Source organism: Dipodomys spectabilis, unplaced genomic scaffold (genome assembly GCF_019054845.1).
Source record: "Dipodomys spectabilis isolate Male_0828 unplaced genomic scaffold, ASM1905484v1 ptg000054l, whole genome shotgun sequence".
In the NCBI taxonomy this organism is placed as follows: Eukaryota; Metazoa; Chordata; class Mammalia; order Rodentia; family Heteromyidae; genus Dipodomys; species Dipodomys spectabilis.
This window is the reverse complement of record NW_024870731.1, coordinates 1129753-1150830: the sequence shown is the minus strand read 5'-3', so window position 1 is coordinate 1150830 and position 21078 is coordinate 1129753. Positions and strand designations below refer to the sequence as shown.

General features: G+C 44.4%; 2 protein-coding genes across 4 annotated transcripts in view; both read right to left on the bottom strand.

The window, feature by feature from the left end:
- Positions 1-5112, bottom strand: part of LOC122108059 (protein TASOR-like) — a 139217-nt gene extending 134105 nt beyond the window's left edge. Inside the window, exons 1-3 of one of the 3 annotated variants that reach the window (XM_042680035.1) lie at positions 5057-5112; positions 2564-2628; positions 1368-1784 (exon numbers count right to left, since the gene is read on the bottom strand). In XM_042680035.1, the coding sequence (XP_042535969.1) occupies positions 1368-1434 (67 nt within the window). In that variant the 5' untranslated portion in view covers positions 1435-1784; positions 2564-2628; positions 5057-5112. Of the gene's footprint in view, positions 1-1041; positions 1785-2563; positions 2629-5056 lie in introns of those variants that run through there. The other 2 variants (XR_006147461.1, XM_042680037.1) reach the window with 2 other exon arrangements.
- Positions 5113-12274: 7162 nt separating this feature from the next.
- On the bottom strand, positions 12275-14651 carry LOC122107925 (sperm motility kinase 4A-like). Its single transcript, XM_042679793.1, has 2 exons — positions 12729-14651; positions 12275-12491 (listed from the first exon to the last, which is right to left on the bottom strand). The coding sequence occupies exon 1, from the start codon at positions 14429-14431 to the stop codon at positions 12743-12745; it is 1689 nt and encodes a 562-aa protein (XP_042535727.1). The 5' UTR covers positions 14432-14651; the 3' UTR covers positions 12275-12491; positions 12729-12742.
- Positions 14652-21078: the final 6427 nt, after the last annotated feature.

Here is a 21078-nt window from a genome sequence, read left to right as displayed (position 1 = left end):
ATACTTCTGTGGCCAGTGTAGATAGGATTACAGGTATATAATTACCATGTCCAGCTAGTTTGTAGAGATAGGATCTCACTAACTTCTTTGCCTGGCCTGGCCTCAAACTTCCATCCTCCTATCTCTGCCTCCTGTTTATTCTTCTGCCTCTTCTTAGAGGCATGAGATATACCCCCAAAAATCTATATAACAGAATTGTTTTTTTAGTTTAAGAGGAAAATATAAAACTTACTAAAATATCAATAGATTCCACTATATAAATCAAACTGAAACCATCTTTATTTTCCTATAGAAAGAAAGTGGAAAAAAGTATTATTATCAAATATCTCTAAATGTGTAATATCTCTTGTCTATATCTACATATAGACAAGCCCTATAGTAATATAAACAAAAAACATGAACAGGTAAGACTTGGAGATATTCTAAAGAAACATTCAATGGAATACACAAAGAAATTGATCCAAAAGATGGCACACTGATAGTTTATCACGGTTTCAAAGGACTGAAAATGGCACGTGTAGGCAGGGTCTGTAGAAGTGAATATTCATGTATTCTTGATGGAAATATCTCTTCTGGAAAAGAGTCCAGAACCCATGGCTAAACCTCAAATATGAATTGCCATAGGGAGGGAGTCTTGCCATTTTACTAAAGTAGAGCAACCTGTGTACAAATATGTCCATTGTAGCATTGCTCATATTAAAAAACAAAAAGGTACCATAGAGACAGGCACTGGTGGCTTGCACCTGTAATCCTAGTCACTCTGGAGACTGAGATCTCAGCATCACAGTTCAAATCCAGCCCAGGCAAAAAAGTCCATAAGATTCTTATTGCCAATTATCCATCAAAAAGCCAGGTGAGGATCAAGTGGTAGTGTCAGACCTCAGCAAAAAAAAGCTGCAAGAGCATGAGGCCCTGAGTTCAAGCCCCAGTGCTGTCCTTAAGCTTTTTTTGCTCAAGGCTAGCAGTCTACCTCTTAAGCCACAGCGCCACTTCTGGCTTTTTCTGAGTTTAATGGACATAAGAATCTCACACTTTCCTTCCCCAGCTGGCTTCAAACCATGATCCTCAGATTTCAGCTTCTTGAATACCTAGGATTAAAGGGGTGAATCACTAGCACCCTGCTAGTATTAACATATTTAATGGAGTACACAGAAACTAGTTTTCTTAAGGATACTTTGAGCACTAATCTAAACTATGGCATAACTACAAAAGAAATTTCAGATAACAGATCATTTTTATTTTACTTTTGATAATTAATTTTTAAAGATGTTAAATTGAAATTGAAGAGGCAGTTATATAAAAGCCAATCAATCAGAAAATCTAAAGTACATACTGAAAAAATATTCAACAAAACAGAAAAATCTTACTTGTTTTCTCATCATTTTCACTGTTAGTCAGAGAAACAGATCCATTTCCTTGGTTTATACTACTCATCAAAATCTGTTGTAGTTGGTCTTGTGTTAGACACACCAAACTGCTTTAATTACTAAAGATGGATTTATGTTGTTTCCAGTCTTCTTTAGGGGTTAAAGATGATACTTCTGTTTGGATATGAAGACAGTCTTTATCTTCATACTGCTTATATAAATCCTTAGTGGGTGTAACTGTCATTCTATTCTTTTCACTTTTTGACTGTGACGTTTCTGAACCAACTGTCATCTTTTGCAAGTTTTTCACTCCCAATATAAGAATTTTGTGTTGACTTTAGAAGGTGTCCAGTGTGCTTTGTTCTTAAAGGACATTTTGTAATCTTGCTCTTATTTCCCATCTGTTAAAAAAAAAAACTGTTTATTTTTTTCATGTACTGCTGTCTTGGAAAAATATACTTTTGTGGTTGTCATTGTTGTTTGAGACAGGGTCTCATGATGCAGCCCAAGCTGGCCTAGAACTCCTAATACTTTACCTCTGCCTTTAGAGTGCTGCGATTAAGACGTGTACTACACCCTAACGATTTTCTCTTATCTTGACGTTGTAACTACCCACAACTGTAACTTGTCCATAACCTCAATTTCAATTATTGAACGACTATCATCTAATTTTTTTCCAACTCACTTCCTCCCATATCCCAATTCCAACAGTCTTCATCTGGACTAGGGTGTGTAATCTGTTGATACTACATTTCTCTGGCTCCCATTTCCCTTCTTAACAATCTTAAACATTATTTTTCCATTTTTTGCTTTGTTTTCTGTCACAAATACTTAGCAAATCCCATCTCTGGCAAGACAACTTTACAAGTCTGTAACTTCACCCGCAGAGAAAAATAGCCATGCTAACTGGTTTCACTTAAACTTATAACCAAGAACATAAGCAAACAGAGAACCAATACACATTACACATGAAATCTATCATAATACTAAATTTTATGCATCTGAAAACTGACAGCAGAAAGCACGGATGTCTTTTGACTTTACTTGGCTAAAATGAATTTGAAGAAGTGGGGAAAACAGCTTTTTCAATGTATCTAAATATCACTTTATTTCAAGTAAATAATATTGCTAAATATCATAAATTTTATGTAGGAATTTTGAAGTCAATATTTTAGATTTCCAGTTACACAGCATACCATATAGAGATAATATTATCTTGGTTTTTCCATCCAGCAGTTCAGTTTCCAACTTTAAACCATCTCTGCAACATGAAAAAAGGTGTGTCATTATTAAGAAAGAGCAATGTTTTAAATAGCCTGAACTTTGAAAGTATATCTATTCCTTTGAAAATATAGGATAGGAATATTGTACATATCAGAACAGTCTTTTAATTTAAAATGTTTTTCACTCCACAGGAAAACTACAGGGAGGAAAATTTTCTTAAAAACTTTCAATAGGGACTGGGAGGTGGCTCAGTGGTAGAGCGCTTGCCTTGCATGAATAAGGCCCTAGGTTCCATTGCTCAGCACCACATAAGCAAAAAGAAAAAAGCCGGAAGTGGTGCTGTGGCTCAAGTGGTAGAGCACTAGCCTTGAGCTGAAGAGCTGAGGGACAGCGCCAGGCCCAGAGTTCAGGCCCCATGACTGGACCCCCAAAAAAATTAAAAAAAAAACAACTTTTCAATAATCCAAGAATTTGTCATCTTCAAAATGCAATCTCATTTTTATAGTTGGTAAGCAATAATTAGTTATCATACTATTTTTCTGGATCAGTTGTGGGGTTTGAATTCAGTCCCTGGACACTGTACCTGAGTTTATTCACACAAAGCTAGCAATCTTTGAGCTACACTTCCGGTTTTCTGGGTTAATTAGAAATGAGTCTCATGGACTTTCTAGGCTGGCTTTGAACTGCAATCCTCAGATCTCAGCCTCCTGAGAAGCTAGGATTACAGGAATGAGCCACCAGCAACAGGTTTCATACCATCCTTTAACTTGTAGTTCTAGACTGAAAATAAAAAATAATGCTGTTACTAAAACTCTTCAAGTAGGTAATGGAACAAGGCAGATCTAGCTAACATTTATTGGTTTCATAATGATCTCTCTTGGCTAACATTCTGTGGAGTCCTGAAAATGATTGCTAATGTCACAAAGTTTTAGTTTTTGAGTATAGAGTTCCACTTTAAAAAGATATTTTTAATAATACATATTCACATTTACTAACTCTTTTGCTACGATCACGACAATACACATTGGCTACTATGACAGATCAATGCCAAAAGCATGAGCATAAAAAATGGGGCGTACTACCAACAACACTTGTGCACCTGCTACAGTCCTACACAAAAATTACACTAGAAATAAAAGTAGCATATTGTTAAAAAAAAAAAAAGTGGAGGAAAAAAAAATGTGCCAACACTATTTTGAGACAAAAGGCAGATAGAAAACCAAATCCAGTCTCAAAAGAGAAGGGCTGGGAAAGGTCAGATTACAAAAGCGAAATTTACAGCTTTGCCCAGGTAGAGAATACAAATTTTACCTCAGTATTTGTGGGTTGTTTTTTTTTTTTTTTTTGGTCGGTCGTGGGGCTTGAACTCTGCACTTGTGCACTGTCCCTGAGCTCTTCAGCTCAAGGCGAGCGCTCTATTGCTTGAGCCACAGCACCACTTCCGGTGTTCTAGTGGTTAATTGGAGATAAGAGTCTCACGGACTTTCCTGCACGGGCTGGCTTTGAACCGCATCCTCAGATCTCAGCCTCCTGAGGAGCTTGGATTACAGGCCTGAGCAACCGGCGTCCGGCTTACCTCAGTATTTGTTTATGGTAACCGACGCTAAAAGCTCATACCAGTAATCCTAGCCATTCAGAGGGTTTACATCTGAGAATCACGGTTCGAAGCCAGCTCAAGCAGGAAAGTCTGCGAGACTCTTATACCAATTAACAAGCAAAAAACCCAGAAGTGAAACTGTGGCTCGAGTGGTAGAGTGGCAGCCTTGCTCTAAAAATCTAAAGGGCAACTCCCAGGTCTGAACTCAACATCCTAGTACCAGCACCAAAAAAGAATAAAAATTAAAAAATTAAAGGTACTACACAGGAAAGAAGGAAGGAATTAGAAGTGTTTCTGTGGGGCAGATCCTGTTTGTGCTGGTGAAACTTAACCAAACAAAAAGAGATGTTGCCTGAAACTCCTCTCAATTCTGCACTTCACTGAGGCGTGGACTGATTTACAAATCCCTGATTGTACAGCACAGCATTCGTTCATCGGCTGCACCCGCGCGGTGAGGTCGGGTTGGTGGTTCGCAGGGATCCGCAGCGAGGCCGCTAGAGGCTGGGCGCTGTTAACTCCCGCCGGGACTCCCACGCACCAGTGCTAAGCTCCTCACCACAAGGTGAGCGAGGAGCGGGGGTCCGGGCCGGCTTCCTCCCCGCGAGGCCGCCAAGCTCGCCTCTCCAGCTGCCCCTCTCCTCCCGCTGCGTCAGCGGCGAATAACGGCACAGAAAGCGGCTCCGCGACAGCTCCCAGCAGAGGCGGGAAGGAAGCACGCGGCCTGCGGGGTGGGGAGACCGAGCGCCCTCCCCACTCCCCTCCACCCCCCGCCTCGCCACCGTGGGAGCTAGGCCCGGGGCGCCGGCGCCGAAAACCACCCAGCACCAACCTAGCCCCACTCGCGACCACCCTCTGCGCCCCGACGTACCCCAAATGCATGGCCTGACCGCCGATTCTCTTTGCGGGTCTTGTGGTGTTCTACGGCGGCCGGCTCAGCTCAACGGGCGCTATTCCGATTGGATGAGGGAGGGCCGGCGAGCTAGGTGAGAGGGCCAATCAGAATGGAGGATGCGGGTGGGTTGTTCCGCAGGGGGGGGGGGGAAAGGGGGGGAAGGAATTCCCTGGAGATGTTGGGAGACCTTTGCCCTGGAAGGGGAACCCGGTGGACCGGGCTGAGTGGGCAGTTGAGACCTCTGCTTGTGGCAGTTGCCTGCATTCAGTGAATACCTCAGCTTGAGTGGAATTGCTAAAACTGGGAGGAACAAAAACTGTAAATGCTTTCATTTACATTCCTTATGCCACATGTTATCTTTGCAAGATTTATTTTGGTTCAACAACCACAAGACAATGAGGCATATGGTGGGTGTGTGTCCTGCTGTGAACCTGACTCAAGCTGGACACATTGTAGCTCTTTTAAAATACTGTTGCAAGAGGTTGAGGAGAAGGTTGGAAGGGATGACATGATCAAGATGCACTGTACTCAAATTGCTATGCTGAATTGAAACCCCTTTGTGTAATTAAGGATAAAGGAATGTTTTAGCAGTAATCACAAGTGCTCAATAAATATAGGTGTTTGTGCACATGCACCAGACACACATCTAAGTGCTTATGGCTACGACTTAAGCCTTTATAACATCTCTGTGTCACAAGGAGGTTAAGTAACTTGCCTATGGCTACTGTCCATGGAACAATTTAACACCAGAGTCTATGTCTCCATCCCGTGTTGTGTGAGTGTGACTCACTTGTAAAAATTACTTCCTTCAGGAATCCCTTCTGAAATATACGACTTGGGTAGATTATGGAAGTGGAGCCATGACTCAACTGGTTTAGATCGAGTCTTAAGTGAAAAAGCGGGGGGACAGTGCCTAAATACTGAGTTCAAGTCACAGATCCACCAGAAAACAAAAACCAAAAATCTCGTGAAAGGATCCTTCATGTCCATTCCAGGGGACCACCGGAGGCAAGTAGGCACAGGGGAAAGATTATAAGTTTTAATGGAGGAGCCATATTTCCCTTCAGAGGAAGCACATAGCCACTGTCCCTATCCAAGTAGCAGGAGGGTCTGGGGACAGGAAGGGAGTTAGGTTGGGGGCTCAGGTGGGTCTGAGCGGAGAGAGGGAGTGGCCAGCTCTAGGGCAGGAACTCCAGGGCAGGGAGGAGCTCAGGTATGGGTGGAGCTGAGGCCCAAAGGTGGTCATAATGCTAACATTTCCCCACTTTGTTGTTTAATAAAAATAGTGCTACCAGGCTGGTGGTATAGGTGGAAGTTGTTTCTTCTATAGCTACTTCCTGCTATAAAGGGGCAAAGTAGGGGTTCCTGCTTTGTTGTTGGGCCGGAACCGTCCAAGAAGCATCTGCTTGACAGTTTGGTTGGTAAAGGTCCTCCTTTTTCCATGACAATAGTTATTTGAATTCCAAGACACAATAAAAGCCAAAATTGTTGTTAAAGTAAAAATTGCTGTTAGTGGCCCAAGAGAGGAATAAGCCAGGGAGGGACTGATTCCCAGAAAGAGCTATCAAAGACCTGAAATTGTCTTTTTTGTCTTGGATTGGAGACATAGCATGTACCTGACTCCCAGTCATCCTGGTGGGGGGAGTAAGACCTTTTCTACTTTAGGATCACACTAACCTGAGGAGGAGGTAGCAGAGATATTTAAAAGTTCCAGAGCCAACAGGTGTCATGGGCTCTTTTGGGTACTTCCTGATGGCCTGGGGGCATCAAGGAGTCCCTGGAGCTGGGGTCTTTAGGGTCCCAGTCTAGGCTGAGCAAGGCAGAGCAGTGCAAGTGATGTCTCTGGTTGCCTGTAGTAACAGGATGGCTTTGACTTGTTCCCAGGTGATGTCCTGGGTGGGGGATTGTTCTCCTGTTAAAAGAAACTTTTGGAAAGGCTAGACAAAAAAGCTGACAAAGTGACAAGGTCAGTTAACATGAATGACATAGGAGAACATACACTGGCCGTGGGCCAGGAAAGTTCCATTTGGAGCATAAGCTCAGTTGTGGCCCATTACAGGGAAGGAAGAATAACTGGACTCCAGGCAGGAAGGGGGTGTCTAGAGTCTTTTGGGCAACTGGGTAGGGGAGGCATAATGGACTAGTTGGGAGTACCAGTCAGAGACTACTATCAATACAAATAGCAGGTGGCAGAGGCAAGACTGTAACTTTCTATCCAGTTAGAAGGTAGACAGGTATGGACATTGGATGGACAGGCAACTCTTTTTCTTATCTCCTGGCTCTGATTAATTTTGAAAGGATGAGTGTAAAGTGAATCTATTTAGGATATTATGTCCCCTTACTCCTCTCCATGATTTTCTGTTGTCAGGACTGACTTTGTCTTGGCTGTGTGTGGGTCGGTGGGGGGTGTGGGGGGGGGGGGAAGGAGGGTCCTCAGCATCCATTGCTAGGATAGCTTGTCCCAGTTGGTATCTATCAGGTTTGGATTCAAGGCTTGGGCATTGTCCTTGAACACTTTTGCTCGAGGCTAGTGCTCTACCACTTAGTCACACCACTTTTAGCCTTCGGTTGGATACTGAGAGGTAAGAGTTTCCAGCCATGCCTCCAGTCTGGCTCGTTGCTGATTAGCTGGGAGATGGAGTTTTAGAGAGATTGTGCCTGGGATGACATTGAACTGTGGCAAAAGGCGTCTTTGTCACAAAAGCCCTTTTTATTTCCAATTAAAGCAACAAGGAGATCAATAGAGATAGAGGTGACCTATAACTTGTTAACAATTGACTAACAATTACTTATCAGAGTTTTGTAATAACAAAACCCAGTAGATATTTTTTCAACTGAAACTTATTGACAGTCTAAATACCACCCATTGCCTCTGGGCAGCCTGCTTAAAGTGGCTTATCAACAACATTTCACTTTTAACAAATGTACAGACTTTTTCTTGAGCTACAGCAGTGTAGCCTGTTTAGCACATAATCTCAGTTCTACAAACTTTTTCCTTACCAAATGAATTTATGTGACTGGAGTCAGCTCAAGTCACTGCCAATTAGGACTTTGAACAGATACAAGGAGTTTGGGACTAAAATTATCCCTCACATTTTACAACCTTAGCTTTGACTACCCACTCTCACAGATGACTGACACGTTCCTGCCCAGTTAGACATGGGCATTAGGCATGCTTACAGACTATCTTCCCATGACATCCTGGCTCTGATCAATTTTTGAAGGTCCAAGCATAAATGACTCCAGGATCTGACACCATTTTTGCCATCAGATGTGCTAACGTTGCTGGGGTCCCGGGAGTACCTTTCTCCATGCTAAGATAAATGCATTTTGTCATTCTCCTCAGTCAGTTGCTAGACTTGAACTCAGGGTTTGAGCACTGTCCCTCAGTTCTCCAGCTCAAGGCTAGCACTGTGCCACTTGGAGCTGCAAAGCAACTCCACTTTGGTCCTCAGCTCCACCCATTCCTGAGCTCTACCCTGCCCTGGAGTTCCTGCCCTACAGTTGGCCACTCCCTCTTTCTGCCCAGACCCACTGGAGCACCCACCTAACTTCCTGTCCCCAGATCTTCCTGCTACCTGGACAGGGAGGTGCCATGTGCTCCCTCTGGGGGGAAATATGGCTCCTCTAATATACCTTACAATAACCTTTCTCCTGTGCCTGCTTGCCTCTGGGTGGTCCCCTGGGATGGCTGTGAGGGGTCCTTTCATTGGATTGGTTCCCTGTGGGTTTGCTCTCCCCTCCACTTTGAATGGGGGTCTGACCAGCTTCCCCAGGACCTAGCCTGAGGTCCTACACTCCTGTCGCCAGAGGACCACCAAGGTAACTTTCTCCTGACCTAGCACTCTACCTGCTGCCCATCAACACTGGCTAATTAAGTCCTGCCCCAGGTTTCTGATTTCTGTATTTCCATAGTAAGGCCACCTGGGCCTTCAACACTGGCTAATTTAAATCCTGCCCCAGGTTTCTGATTTCTGTATTTCCATAGTAAGGCCACCTGCACCACTAACACCCCCCCCCCCCACCCCACTGACAGAAATCTTGGCCAAGTACTCAGAACTCACCACTAAGGCATACCGTGGCCAAGGGCCCCGTGGAGAAAATGTGTCCACGTTTCCCATTGGCCCCCACCCCAACCTGTTACCAGCCTAATTGCACTGCTTAGGATGCTCTGAGAAAGCTTTTGGTTCGAGATCACTTACTCCTATTGCTTCCTCTAATGTTTTCAGGGTGTCTGCTTTGACGTTGAGGGCTTGGATCCATTTGGAGTTGATTCTGGTGTAGGGTGATACGTAAGGCTCTAGGTTTAGTTTTCTGCAGGGTGATAAACCAATTTTGCCAGCACCATTTACTGGAGAGGCTGTCTTTCTTACATTCTATTTTTTGGCTCCCTTATCAAAGATTAGGTGGCTATGGGTCTGCATGCTCATTTCTGGGTCTTCGTTGCTATTCCATTGGTCCTCGTGTCTGTTCTTGTGCCAGATTACTATGGCTTTGTAGTAGAGTTAGAAATTTGGTACTGGTATTCCTCCAGTGCTGTTCTTGCTGCTAAGGATTGTTTATGCTATTCAGGATCTTTTACTGTTTCATATGATTTCTTGGACTAGTTCTATTTCCATGAAAAATTGGGTTGGGTAATTGATAGGTATCACATCGAATATGTACCTAGCCTTTGGAAGTATTGCCATTTTCACTACGTTAATCCTCCCAATCCAGTAGGATGGGAGGTTGTTCCAGGTCCTGATTTCTGCTTTGATTTCCTTTTTCAGATTTGTAAAGTTTTCATTGTAGAGGTCATTCACTTCTTAGTTACCTCCTAGGAATTGGGGCCATTACCAAAGGAGTAGCTTTCCTGATTTCATCCAAACTCTTCTCCTTGTTGGCATACAGAAAAGCCATTGCTTTTCTACCCTGCTACTTTGCCAAAGTTTTGAATCAGCTCAAGTATTTTGGAAGTGGAGTCGATCAGCTTCTTTGTCTTTCTGAAGAGTTTCTCTTGTATCCTCTGAGTGTGTCTCTGGGTGAAATAGCTCCTCCATGTTGACCAACTTTCTGAGCCCCTTGGTGGAAACACTTAGAAGGGGGCTGAGGCAGCAGCTTTGTGGCATAGTATTTTCCTTTGGTTTGTGCCAGGAGTTGGGCTTGAACTTAGGGTCTTGTGCTTTCTCTTGGATTTAGTGGCTCATGACTAGCACTAGTCATTTGAGCCATAACCCCACCTCTGGTCTTTCTGCAGAATAAATGCGGATATGAGTGTCTCAAACTTTTCTGCTTGGCCTGCCTTTGAACCTCCACCCTCAGACTCTAGCATCCCAAGTAGTGGGATTTATAGGTGTGAGTGACCAGCACCCTGTCTGTAATGTGTTCTCCTATCAGTCATGAGGTAGTGGATTGACCCTAGCACTGTTTATTTCTGGAACTCTCTTGAGTTCTCTCTTCTGTAAAGATGGTTAACAGAAAGGATGTAGGTGAGTAACATGCCTGAGCTGTGAGCATACGTAGGTCTCTGTTCCTGTTACTGGAGTTTACCAGCTATTGCACACTTCCAGGCCGAGTTAGGACAGCTGTTTTCTCTACCTAGAAGTTTCATTATCCTTCTTAAAAAAACAAAAGAGAGAAAGATTGCTGAGTGCTGGTATCTTACACTTGTAATTTTAGCAAGTCAGGAGGCTAAGATCTGAGGATATTAGTTCTTGAAGTAAACACCAGTAAAGGCAGAAGTGGAGCCATGGCCTTTATGGTAGAGAAGTAGCCTTGAGAGAAAAGCCAAAAAACCCTCAAGGAGGCCAGAAGATCCCTGCTGAGAGCTGCTGGGGTTTTCTGCTTCAACAGTGCTTGAGGGGAACCAGGTGCTGGACCACAATTCTGGCCATCTGCTCCAAGCCACCAACCTTGTGCCACCTCTTCACCGTGTCCTCAACCTGCCCGGAGGCCTCTGTTGTCAGCCCAGTGCTAACCCATTGCTACTCCATCTCTCTTAACTGCTGCCCTGAGGAATGCAGTCTCCTGCCAGGTGTGCCTGAACTGCTACCAGGACTCAGAGGCCACCATCAACCACCAGATCCATCTGGAGCTCTACCCCTCCTATGTCTACCTGCCCATGTCTTGGGACTTTCGCCGAGATGGTGTGGCTCTGAAGAACTTTGCCAAGTGTGGCTCTGAAGAACTTTGCCAAGTACTTTTTTGCTAGTCTCATGAGAGAGAGAACATGCAGAGAAACGGATGAAGCTGCAGAACCAGAGAGGTGGCCGCATCTTCCTGTAGGAGATCTAGAAACCAGAGTGTGATGTCGGGGAAAGCGGGCTGAAATTGACGGAGTGTGCACCTCACTGGGAGAGAGTGTGAATCAGTCACTGCTGGAACTGCACGAACTGGCCACTGACAAAAATGATCCCCACTTGTGGGTCTTCATTGAGACTCATTACCTGAGTGAGCAGGTGACGTCCATCAAAGAACCATGTTGGTGACCATGTCAACAACTTGCACAGGAGGAAGCCCCGATCTGGCATGGCAGAATGTCTCTTTGACAAGCTCCCTCTGGGAGAAAGTGATGAGAGAGAAGCCTTGAGCTGACCCCCAAGCCACACATGACTTCCGGTCACGAAGGCAGTGCATGCATGTTGGCGATTATTATTACCTTTTCTATACATTTTACAAAACCTCCTAAGTTCTTTCAACTTGTACCATTTCGTCAAATAAAGGGATTTGGTACAAAGCAAGCAAAAAGCTCAAGGAGAGCGTGCAGGCCCTGAATGTCAGCTCTAGGACTTGTGCAAAAGAAAACCCAAAGAGAGCACATCACCCCTAAACTAGGAGAAGAGTTCAAGGCTTCATTTCTGATCTGAAAGCATCTCAGGTCTTTGAGATACACTGTTAATTGGTTGCTACTCATGGAGTCACCTTGTCCTTTTCTTAGTGTTTAGAACTCAGGACCTTGCAGTTAGCTGTGCTTAATAGGTTCAAACATGTACTGCTGGAGTTCCTCCCTCAATCCCTCCTGTGTGTGGGCAGTATTGGAGAAAGGACTTGTGTGTGTGCTGTTTCTCTTTGAGCATCAATCCTCCAAGGCCTCTGGCCTCTGAATAGCTCGGAGTACAGACAAGATGCACAAATTAGTGTCACTGTCACATTCTTGAACTCCCACCAAACATCAGTACCCAATGCAGAAATGAAGAGTACTCAGAACCTATATGATCAAATTTTGAGAAAATCAATTTAATAAGTTTGGTGAGAAGCAAAAAAATATAGAAAGCATATTAAGTATCATTTCCAATACGAAAAACTTAAGTCTGTGGAGCTTGTTGGAGGTCGCAGCAGAGGAAGGAACCGTTGTCTCCAGGCATGTTCAGGCACAATGGCACGTGTTCCAGGTGAGCACCACAGCGATGTATTTTCAGCCTTTCCATTGGAGCTGAAGGAAGAAAAGGAACTCAGGACTGAATTGTACAGGACAACACCTGACAAGTCACAATCTCTTTCTGAAAGTCTATCCCTTTAGCTCCCTCTCCCTCTCCCCTTTTCTGTTTGTTTCTCCACACTTCCCTTTCACCCAGGAAACCATAGATCAGAGGGGATGAGCTAAACCAAAAAAAAAAAGGACTTCCTTGAAGTATAGATAAACACAGAGCACAGCTCAGTGGCCACCTACTTTTTTCCAGGCTGTCAGGAGGAATCAGTGTGTGTAGGAAGGACTCTAGGCCTGCTGCAGCAGCAACAACATAAATTTCGAAAGCAGCTGGTGATGTTCTTCTTCCAGCGCCTCCAGCCCCTGAGTCGCTCATTTGTTGTGGATGTTGTGGGTTGAGCGGATGGTAGGGAAGTTTTGGCAGGTGCAGGACTTGGGGGCAGCTTGCTGCTCTCCTCCTCCCCAGCTTGGTCCTTCCCGCTGGGATCACATGTTTTTGGACATGGGGCAACAGATCTTATCTTCCTCCTCCTCTTTCTGTAATGTACCCATGAGTTATATACTACAGGGGGAAGAGAGTGGGGTCTGCTGCCCGCCTGCCTCTCCTGCTCAGGGGCCGAGCTGGTCATTTCATTGTGTTTGGCCATGGGGAGTGCTACTTCGGCTGCTGCTGCTGCTGCAGCTGCTGGTACCAGGGCAGCCTTGCTGCTCACAGTCTTGCCCTCTGTGTTGGAAATATGGGGTCTCCAAGGGAGGCAGGGTAGGCACACGGATCTCCTGCCTTTCCTGCCACCACTCCCCTGCTGCTGCTCAGCAGGCAGGCCTACAGCCCGGTGGCCCAAGGGAGCACTGGCTTGCTTCAAGTGTAGAGCCTGGCCGGTCCTGCATACGGGGGAGGGGCAAGGCGGAGGCGCAGGCAGTGCATGCCTCACCAGGCCCGTCAGGTCTTGGCCCTGGTCTTGCTGCTGCTTTAAGATTTTATAGGTTGCCATGGAGGCAGACAGGGCTGCCCCAACCTGGTCTGGGTCAAAACCCAGGAAATAGGCCATGACGTTTAGAATGGCCGGATCTGGCTCGGCCAGGGCACTCTGGCTGGGGCGTGGTGAGCGTGCCTGTGTTGCCTTTAACCAAGGGTGGCACAACACTTGCCTCACAGCAGGTCTCTTTTGAGGGTCAGGTGTCATCAGATACCTTAAGATATGTTGCAGTTCGGTGGAAAAGCTTTTGAATATTAGACACCTGCCCGCTAACACTTGCTGTTTTAGGACGCGCCAGGACCTGTCATCAAAAGGGATGTCGCCCATGACCATGAAGTAGAGTAGTATCCCCAAACTCCAGACGTCCACCTTGGGACCCTGGTATTTCTGCTGCTTAATCATTTCGGGGGGGCAATAAGCCATTGTCCCGCACCACCCGTCCAGCTCCTGCTGGGGCTGGAACCGCATACTGAGACCAAAGTCGCATAGCTTAGCTGTGCCCTGGCTGTCCAGCAGGATGTTTTCTGCTTTAATGTCGCGGTGAACGATGCCGTGGTCGTGGCAATAATTGACCGCCCTCACGATCTGCCTAAACAGAAGCCTGGCCTCCTCCTCCCTCAGTCTGACCACCTTGTACACATAGTCTGCTAGGTCTCCTTCCTCGAGGTACTCCATCACCAAGTTCACCCGCTGCTCTGCCTCCACCACCTGGTACAGTTTGATGATGTTAGGGTGCTCCACAGACTTTAAGATGTCCAGTTCTGTGTCAACAGATGGGCAGTTCTCCTTGCTGATCGTTTTCACGGCGACCAGGCTGTCTGTAGGCAGGTGCTTGGCCAGATAGACTGAGGCAAAGCCCCCCTCGCCGATGGTTCTCAGCACCCGGTAGTGAGCCCTGAGGAGCTCCTCGTGTGAGGAACTGGCCTCAAGGCCCTGCCGGGACCTCTCCTCTCTACTCTCACTACTCATCCTACACAGCACCCTAGCGATGCTGTCTAGGGAGAAAATAGAATCAAACAATGAAATAAAATGTATAAATGTATAATAAAGGAATACAATGTAAGTAAAATATGAATAAGTATAATAAACGAGTAATAAAATGTAACTACCTAACAAACTATCTATCTAACAATATAATGTAAATATAGAAAGAATAATAAATGAACAATATGCTAAAATGCTATCTAAAATGCTATCTAGTAAAAAAGTATAAGAAAAAAGTAGAGCAAGAAAAGAAAAAGGAAAAGTGAAAGAGAAGAGTAAAAGAAGAAAAGTGAGAAAAAGAAAAGAAAAGTAGAGGAAAAAGTCAAGAAAAAGGAAGAAAGAAGTAAGATAGGAAAAAGTAAAAGAGGCAAAAGAGAAACCAAGTCCGAGAGAGTCAAAGCCAAATCGCAATCCAAATCCAAACACCGAAAGTCAAAGCCAAATCAATAAACCAAATCCCGAAAATCAATCACTCACCAGCCACCAACCACCTGAACTCCACCCCTCCAACTACCTACAAGAGTCCACCAGTCAGCACGCGATATATATATAGCCAGGGTTATTGTGACCTCACGAAGGTGTCTGTGATGTCAGAGCTGCCAAGCGTCTCTGCCCATGTGGGTGTCGCCCCCTGTGCCCATCTCAGTTCCTGGCCTTCAGGACGCTTCTTAGATGAGCATGCCTGGACTGGCCTTGCAGTCAGGGCCTGGGCACTGTCCTTTAGCATTTTGATTTCATTATTGTTTTCATTTTAGTGCCAGCCCTGGGCCTTGAACTCTGGGCCTGGGCACTGTCCTTGAACTTCTTTTTGCTCAAGGTTAGCACTCTACCACTTGAGCCACAGACCTACTTCCCGCTTTTTCTCTTTCTGTGTTACTGAGGAATTGAACCCAGGCAAGCACGCTAGCACTAAGCACATTCCCAGCCCCTGTCCCTGAGCTTTGATACTCAAAGCTGGTGCTCTATCAGCTGAGCCACAGTCCCACTTCTATCTTCTTGGTGCTTCATGGGAGATAATAGTCTCAGGGAATTTTCCAGCCCATGTTGCCTTTGCATTAGCATCCTCATATGGCAGCCTCCTGCTTAGCTAGGATTACAGGCCTTACAGTAGCCATATGCTTACAACACACTTATGTTAAACAGAACTTAGGTTCTGTTCAGTAAGAGTCTACTCTAAGTTTTCTTAGGTGGTTATGTAGATTGATATTTAATATTTCAACCGATGGCAGTCTAGCGAGAGTGCCGATATCAAGACTCCTAGAGTGCTCATATCCGTAATCCTAGTTACGTGTGGGGTTGGAAGTGGGAAGATTGCAGTTGGAAGCCAGCGTAGGCCAAATAGTCCATGAGAGCCCATGACAAGGGAGCAGGTTGGCATCAGGGTGCATGCCTCTCATCCCAGCCAAGGTGGCAAGTGACAAATAAGATGAAGGTTCTGGCTGTTGCCTGCTACAGAAGCAAATCCCTTTCAAAAACTACCAGCACAACACTGTTCAGTAAGAAATGTACTCATTATCTAACTTAGGTAACTGCACCCTCTCTGTGTATCTCCTTTACAGGAAAATTTAAAAGAAAAAGAACAAATGATGACCACCAGCACAGATATGGCATGACTCACTGTTTATAAGGTCAGCTTAAGCTCAAACACTTCATCAAAACTCACACCTCTCTTATTCCTCAATATTCTTGTTGCTTCTGCTTTAATATTGACATTATCTTGAAGTCGAATGATCACATGAGGGCTACTCTAAACACAGTATTTTTTCATTCTGTTTGGATGGATGTCAAACACGTGTCTGATATGATATTTAGAATATATAAGCAGATTCATTGTGAACTGTGCTGTATCTAGCTGAGGCAAAGATACCCTTCAGGATTTCCTAGAAGCTTACCATTAATTTTCTCATCAAAAACAAGGGAAGCCAGAGAGATGTAGGTCAATCTATTCAGCCCCGAACATACTAATGATCAAACCCAAAATCTTGTCCACAGTAGTTGTTCCAGCATCTGGGTCCCCCAGAAGTGGCACAAACACTGCGGAATTTATTTCTACCTACAGTTCTGCCCTGAACAACTGGGTTCTACTTTCTTACAAGTATTTCTTAGAGGTCTGAAGGAAGAACTCTGGGAAAGGTACAGTTATGGATGTTTATGCAAAGTAGGCCTCTTCATTTTCTACATAATAAAGCAACTCATGCAACCCCAATCCCTAAACAGTAGTACTTTGAGACACCCATTGCATTGCATGCAGTTGGCAGCTTATGGCTTCATTCAAAAGGATGAAACCCAGGGCCTTGAACATGTGAGACAATCCTTGAACCAGCCCCTGCACAGTCCTAACCCTAACGTGCTTTTTTTTTTTTTTGAATCCTGGAGTCCACATTCCCTGTGACAAACGCAGGGCAAGAGGCTGGCACTGCCTTAAAAATGAGCACTTTGAGTGCAAAGACACATGACTGCAGCCCTCTGTGGTTCTTCTCGCTCTGTCCAAGGGGTCTCAGAATGTCAGTTAACTGAAAAGAATCATCTCCTGCTAACCAAGGGAAGTCCAGCTGCGGCTACCTGAACAGCTAGCTGCTCTCATGTTGAGATAATCTCCACTGTGATTATGATGCATTATGATGGACTGAGAGGGACGAGAGCACAGGGAGAAGAAGGGCTCTGGTGAGAGGGTGTGGCTCAGTCTTCAGCTCTCCTATGTGGAGGAGGGTCCTTAGATAGAATAGCTTCTAGGAATGGGGCTTGGAATAGAAGCAGTGTCTTAATCCTGTGTGGTTCTGACTGGCTATTGCTCATCTATCTTCAGTAGGGCCCTTACTTAAGTAGACAGGAGAGTTGAGTTTGGGAGATGTAGTTTGTTGTGTTGAGGTGTGTGCCAGATCTGGAGCTTGATCTCAGAGTCTAGGAGCTGCCTTTGAGCCTTTGTCCTTGATTAGCATTAGCACTCTAGTATGTGAGCCACAGATTTACTCCCCGCTTTTGGGGAGGTAATTGGAGAGAAGAGTCTTATGCCTGTCAGCCTGGCTTTGAACTGAGATTCTCAGATCTCAGCCTCCTGAGTTGGTCAGATTTTAGGCTGGAGCCACTGGCACTGGGCCCCTGTGGTGCATTTGCAGTTAGGTGGTAGCTCTCCCTGTGTCCATTCATCCTGCTTGAGAACCACTGTGAGTGGTTGTTCCTTCTCCTCAGCTAATGAAGAAGGCTTTCTGCAGTGTTTTCATTTGCATAAGACATAATGCTTTGATCTCTTTCTTGCTCTCTCATTCTCTCATTCTTCTTTTTGCTCAACTTTCCCCTTTATCCACTCATACTTGACCCCCTCATTTTATTTATTCATTTATTCAACACACCCACAAACTCATACACAAACACAACCTACACCTAAACACAGAGAGAGACACACACACAAAGAGAAAAACAGGGAGGGAGATGGAGAGGGAGAGAGAGAGAGAGCATCCCTTCCTGTTTTCATTCATTTTAAGTGGAGCGATAATAAAATACTCCTTCTAGAGTAGTCCTCTAGTTATATAGTCAATAAATTAAAAAACTTCTTCAGTATTCGTAACCCATGAACACTTCCTATATTAGCATTTATTTTTCTATTGGCTTCTGCTTATGAATCTTTCCAAAGATTCATTTGTATTTGTTATTTTACATTTTTCATAGATGTGGTTGTTTCCACTGAGGGTTCATGGGTTTACTTGAAGTTTCCTTAGTTTTAATGAACATGGTTGTGAAGGTAGCTTTAGTGCAGCCTTGCAGCATTATTTACCATAGCCAAGACATGGGGTCAACCCAAATGCCCCTCCGTGGATGAACGCGTCAAGAAAATGTGGTATATTCACAATGGAATTCTATGCTTCCATCAGAAAGAGTGTTATTGCATCTTTTGTAAGAATATGGAAAGCCTTGGGGAAAAATATATTAAGTGAAGTAAGCCGGACTCAAGGAAACATAGGTTGCAGAGTTTCTCTCATTTGTGGTAGCTAGAATGTTGCTTATACCTCTACAAGTAAACACACTGGGTGGTAAGGAAGGGGTTACAAATGACTTCGCAAGTGAACACTTTGGGTGGTACCTAAGGAGTTAGAAATGAAATAATTGAAGTCTGAAAGACTCCAAGGAGAGCACAGACCGTGGAATTCCGGTGAGAGGCTAGAAGAATTAAGAGGGGAAGGGGAAGGAATTTGGGCAAGAATCTCTAGTATATACAACAGCATTGAAAAATATGAGGGAAGGCACCCTGTGCCTGAACGCAGGGTGAAGATTTTGATGTGATGACAGAGATTGAGATGCATTGTACATATAAACTGCTTTGCTAAATGTCAAAAAATGTATTAAATAACCTAAAGTTAAGATAAGGGAAGGGCTGGGTACAGAGGGGCTGATGAGAACGTTGAAAAGGGTAACCTTGATCAAGATTCACTGTATTCATAAACTGCTTCAATGAATGGCAACTCCTTTGTACAATTACTTAAAGATAATTAAAATATTTTTTAATGAAAGGGGAAAAAAAAAAAAAAGATTGCATAGGCCTTGGTGAGTTACTGAGCCCCCTGTCAGAGGATTAAGGCTTTGGTGGGCTGCTGAGCCCTCATCAGAGTCAAATTTGGTCCCAAATTTAAAACTGCACTTCTGTGAGCTCTGGAGCAGGCAAAACTCTCTCCCTCCCTCCCCTCCCCTTAAACTCTGTTAAGGGCTAAAATTAGCTTCTGGTTACTCTCCCTTCTTCCAACTAAAGGTATTCAAAAGGTCAATTGATAGGTAAAATGCTCTTGATAATCAGGACAAATTTGGGCTCCAGGGAATCCCCACCCAGTACTCTTCAATACAAGTATTGGAAATACTAAATGCCTTGGAAAAGCCCTGGAAGAATGTCGCCCAGCAATCATTCGTTTATACTGGTTGATATAAAAATAAAAATGGATGAGTTTAAGTTTAAACTCCCCCCAAAAGGTCAACAAGTTTGGGTATTACCAAAAGTGTAAAAGAATTATATTGTTTTAAAGAAAAAAAGCTTAGCTAAAAGGTTTATGGTTCTTATTAAGCATGGGGATTATTAAATTCTGTTAAATCTTCTCTCTAGCATTGACCATGTGGTGGATGTGCCATCTTGGCATTGTGGTAGCTTAGTTGCTGTTTTGTACCAACTCGATTTTTGACTTGACTTGATTCTGTGACCCTCCCTGCCAACATGGTCAGCCCAGGCACCCTCATGCCAGGCTGCAAGTCTCTTCATGTCTTGTCTCCTGTTTACTAAAAGGTTCCATCATAATTAGGCAAAGTAATACTGCTAAAATTTCAAAAACTTTAAATGGCTGATTTTAAAATCTAAGCATGCTCTGTAGTACCAGGCCGTAGACCCTCCCCCCCCCTCGCCAAAGACCACTAGGGGGCCCTCACTGATGTAAATATGGGAGAGTAGTTTATTAGACCTCAAGCCTGAGGCAGCAGGCCAGAAATGTGAACCCAGGACCCCTTGCCCAGCAGGGTTTTTATAGGGAACATGAACCAGAGGGAGGGGCCATTACAGCATTGGTTGTGTGGGGTTATGTGATTGGTTGGCGATTCCAGGGTGAATCTTGCACTAAATTGCTTCCCACTAGAGTTGGGGGGTTAACCAGTCAGGCCCTCTGACCTCTTGGTCTGTGCTGATAATGTTACATTGTCTTGGAGCAGGCTCTAACACTTATCCTCCAGTAAACAGATGACAGATGTTTTCCTTAAAATTTCCTTACTGCCGAACTTATTTGTGGTCTTTCAGCAATATGATCTGTGCACAAACACATCTGTCTGTCTGTCTATATGTAAACAGTTATGATTTCAAGATTACCAAGTATTCTGCTTGCTAAAAAGAAAATCCATTGTCAATGGAAGCTGTGATTTAATCTGAGTTGGGTTTTTGGTTTGCCAATTTTGAGACCTGACTACAAAACAAAGAAAAACAGGCAGTTTTAAAAGGCCTTGGAAAAGGAGTTAGAAAAGATGGTTTCCTTTGCAAGGTAAATGAAGTTGCTAATTAAGTTGGTTGTGATTTATGTCATTCCTTATGTCCATCTATGCTAAAAGTTAAATATTGCACCTCTGACCACAGCTCGTAAACTAAGGCTAAGGTTGTGTTTCTCCATTTTCTCCCCTGTGCACCGATCAACTCTCTTTAAGATCAAGGAACCAGAGTGACTCAAGATGCAGTATGCTCCTGTGCATGGTAAATGCCCAGGAAACAGAACAAAGTTGCCACAGCTGCCTAAACCAGTGGCATCAGCCTGCAAAAGCCAGTGTGAACTAGGTCTGTAACCAGTGTATAGAATTTTGCAGGTAACCAGCGGGAGGTGGACAATCCATACACACTAGGAGATGCTACAACTCACCCAGACTCTGTCCCTGCTCTGTCACACATGACCAAAAGCCTGCTAATTTGGAGTAAAAAGAGAAAGATTAGTATAAGGTTTATTAGAGGAGCCATATTTCCCCCCAGAGGGAGCACATGGCATGGCCTCATGCATGCAAGACAAGCGCTCTACCACTGGGCCACCTTCCCAGCCCTAAACTGCATAATTCTTTAAGCACTTTGGTGCATGAATAATTTGGTAGAGTTAATTTGGAACATCTAGTTGGACATGGTGGCTCAT

Coding starts and splice junctions, on each gene's coding strand:
- LOC122107925 (XM_042679793.1), bottom strand. CDS start 14,431: ATGAGTAGTGAGAGTAGAGAGGAGAGGTCCCGGCAGGGCCTTGAGGCC.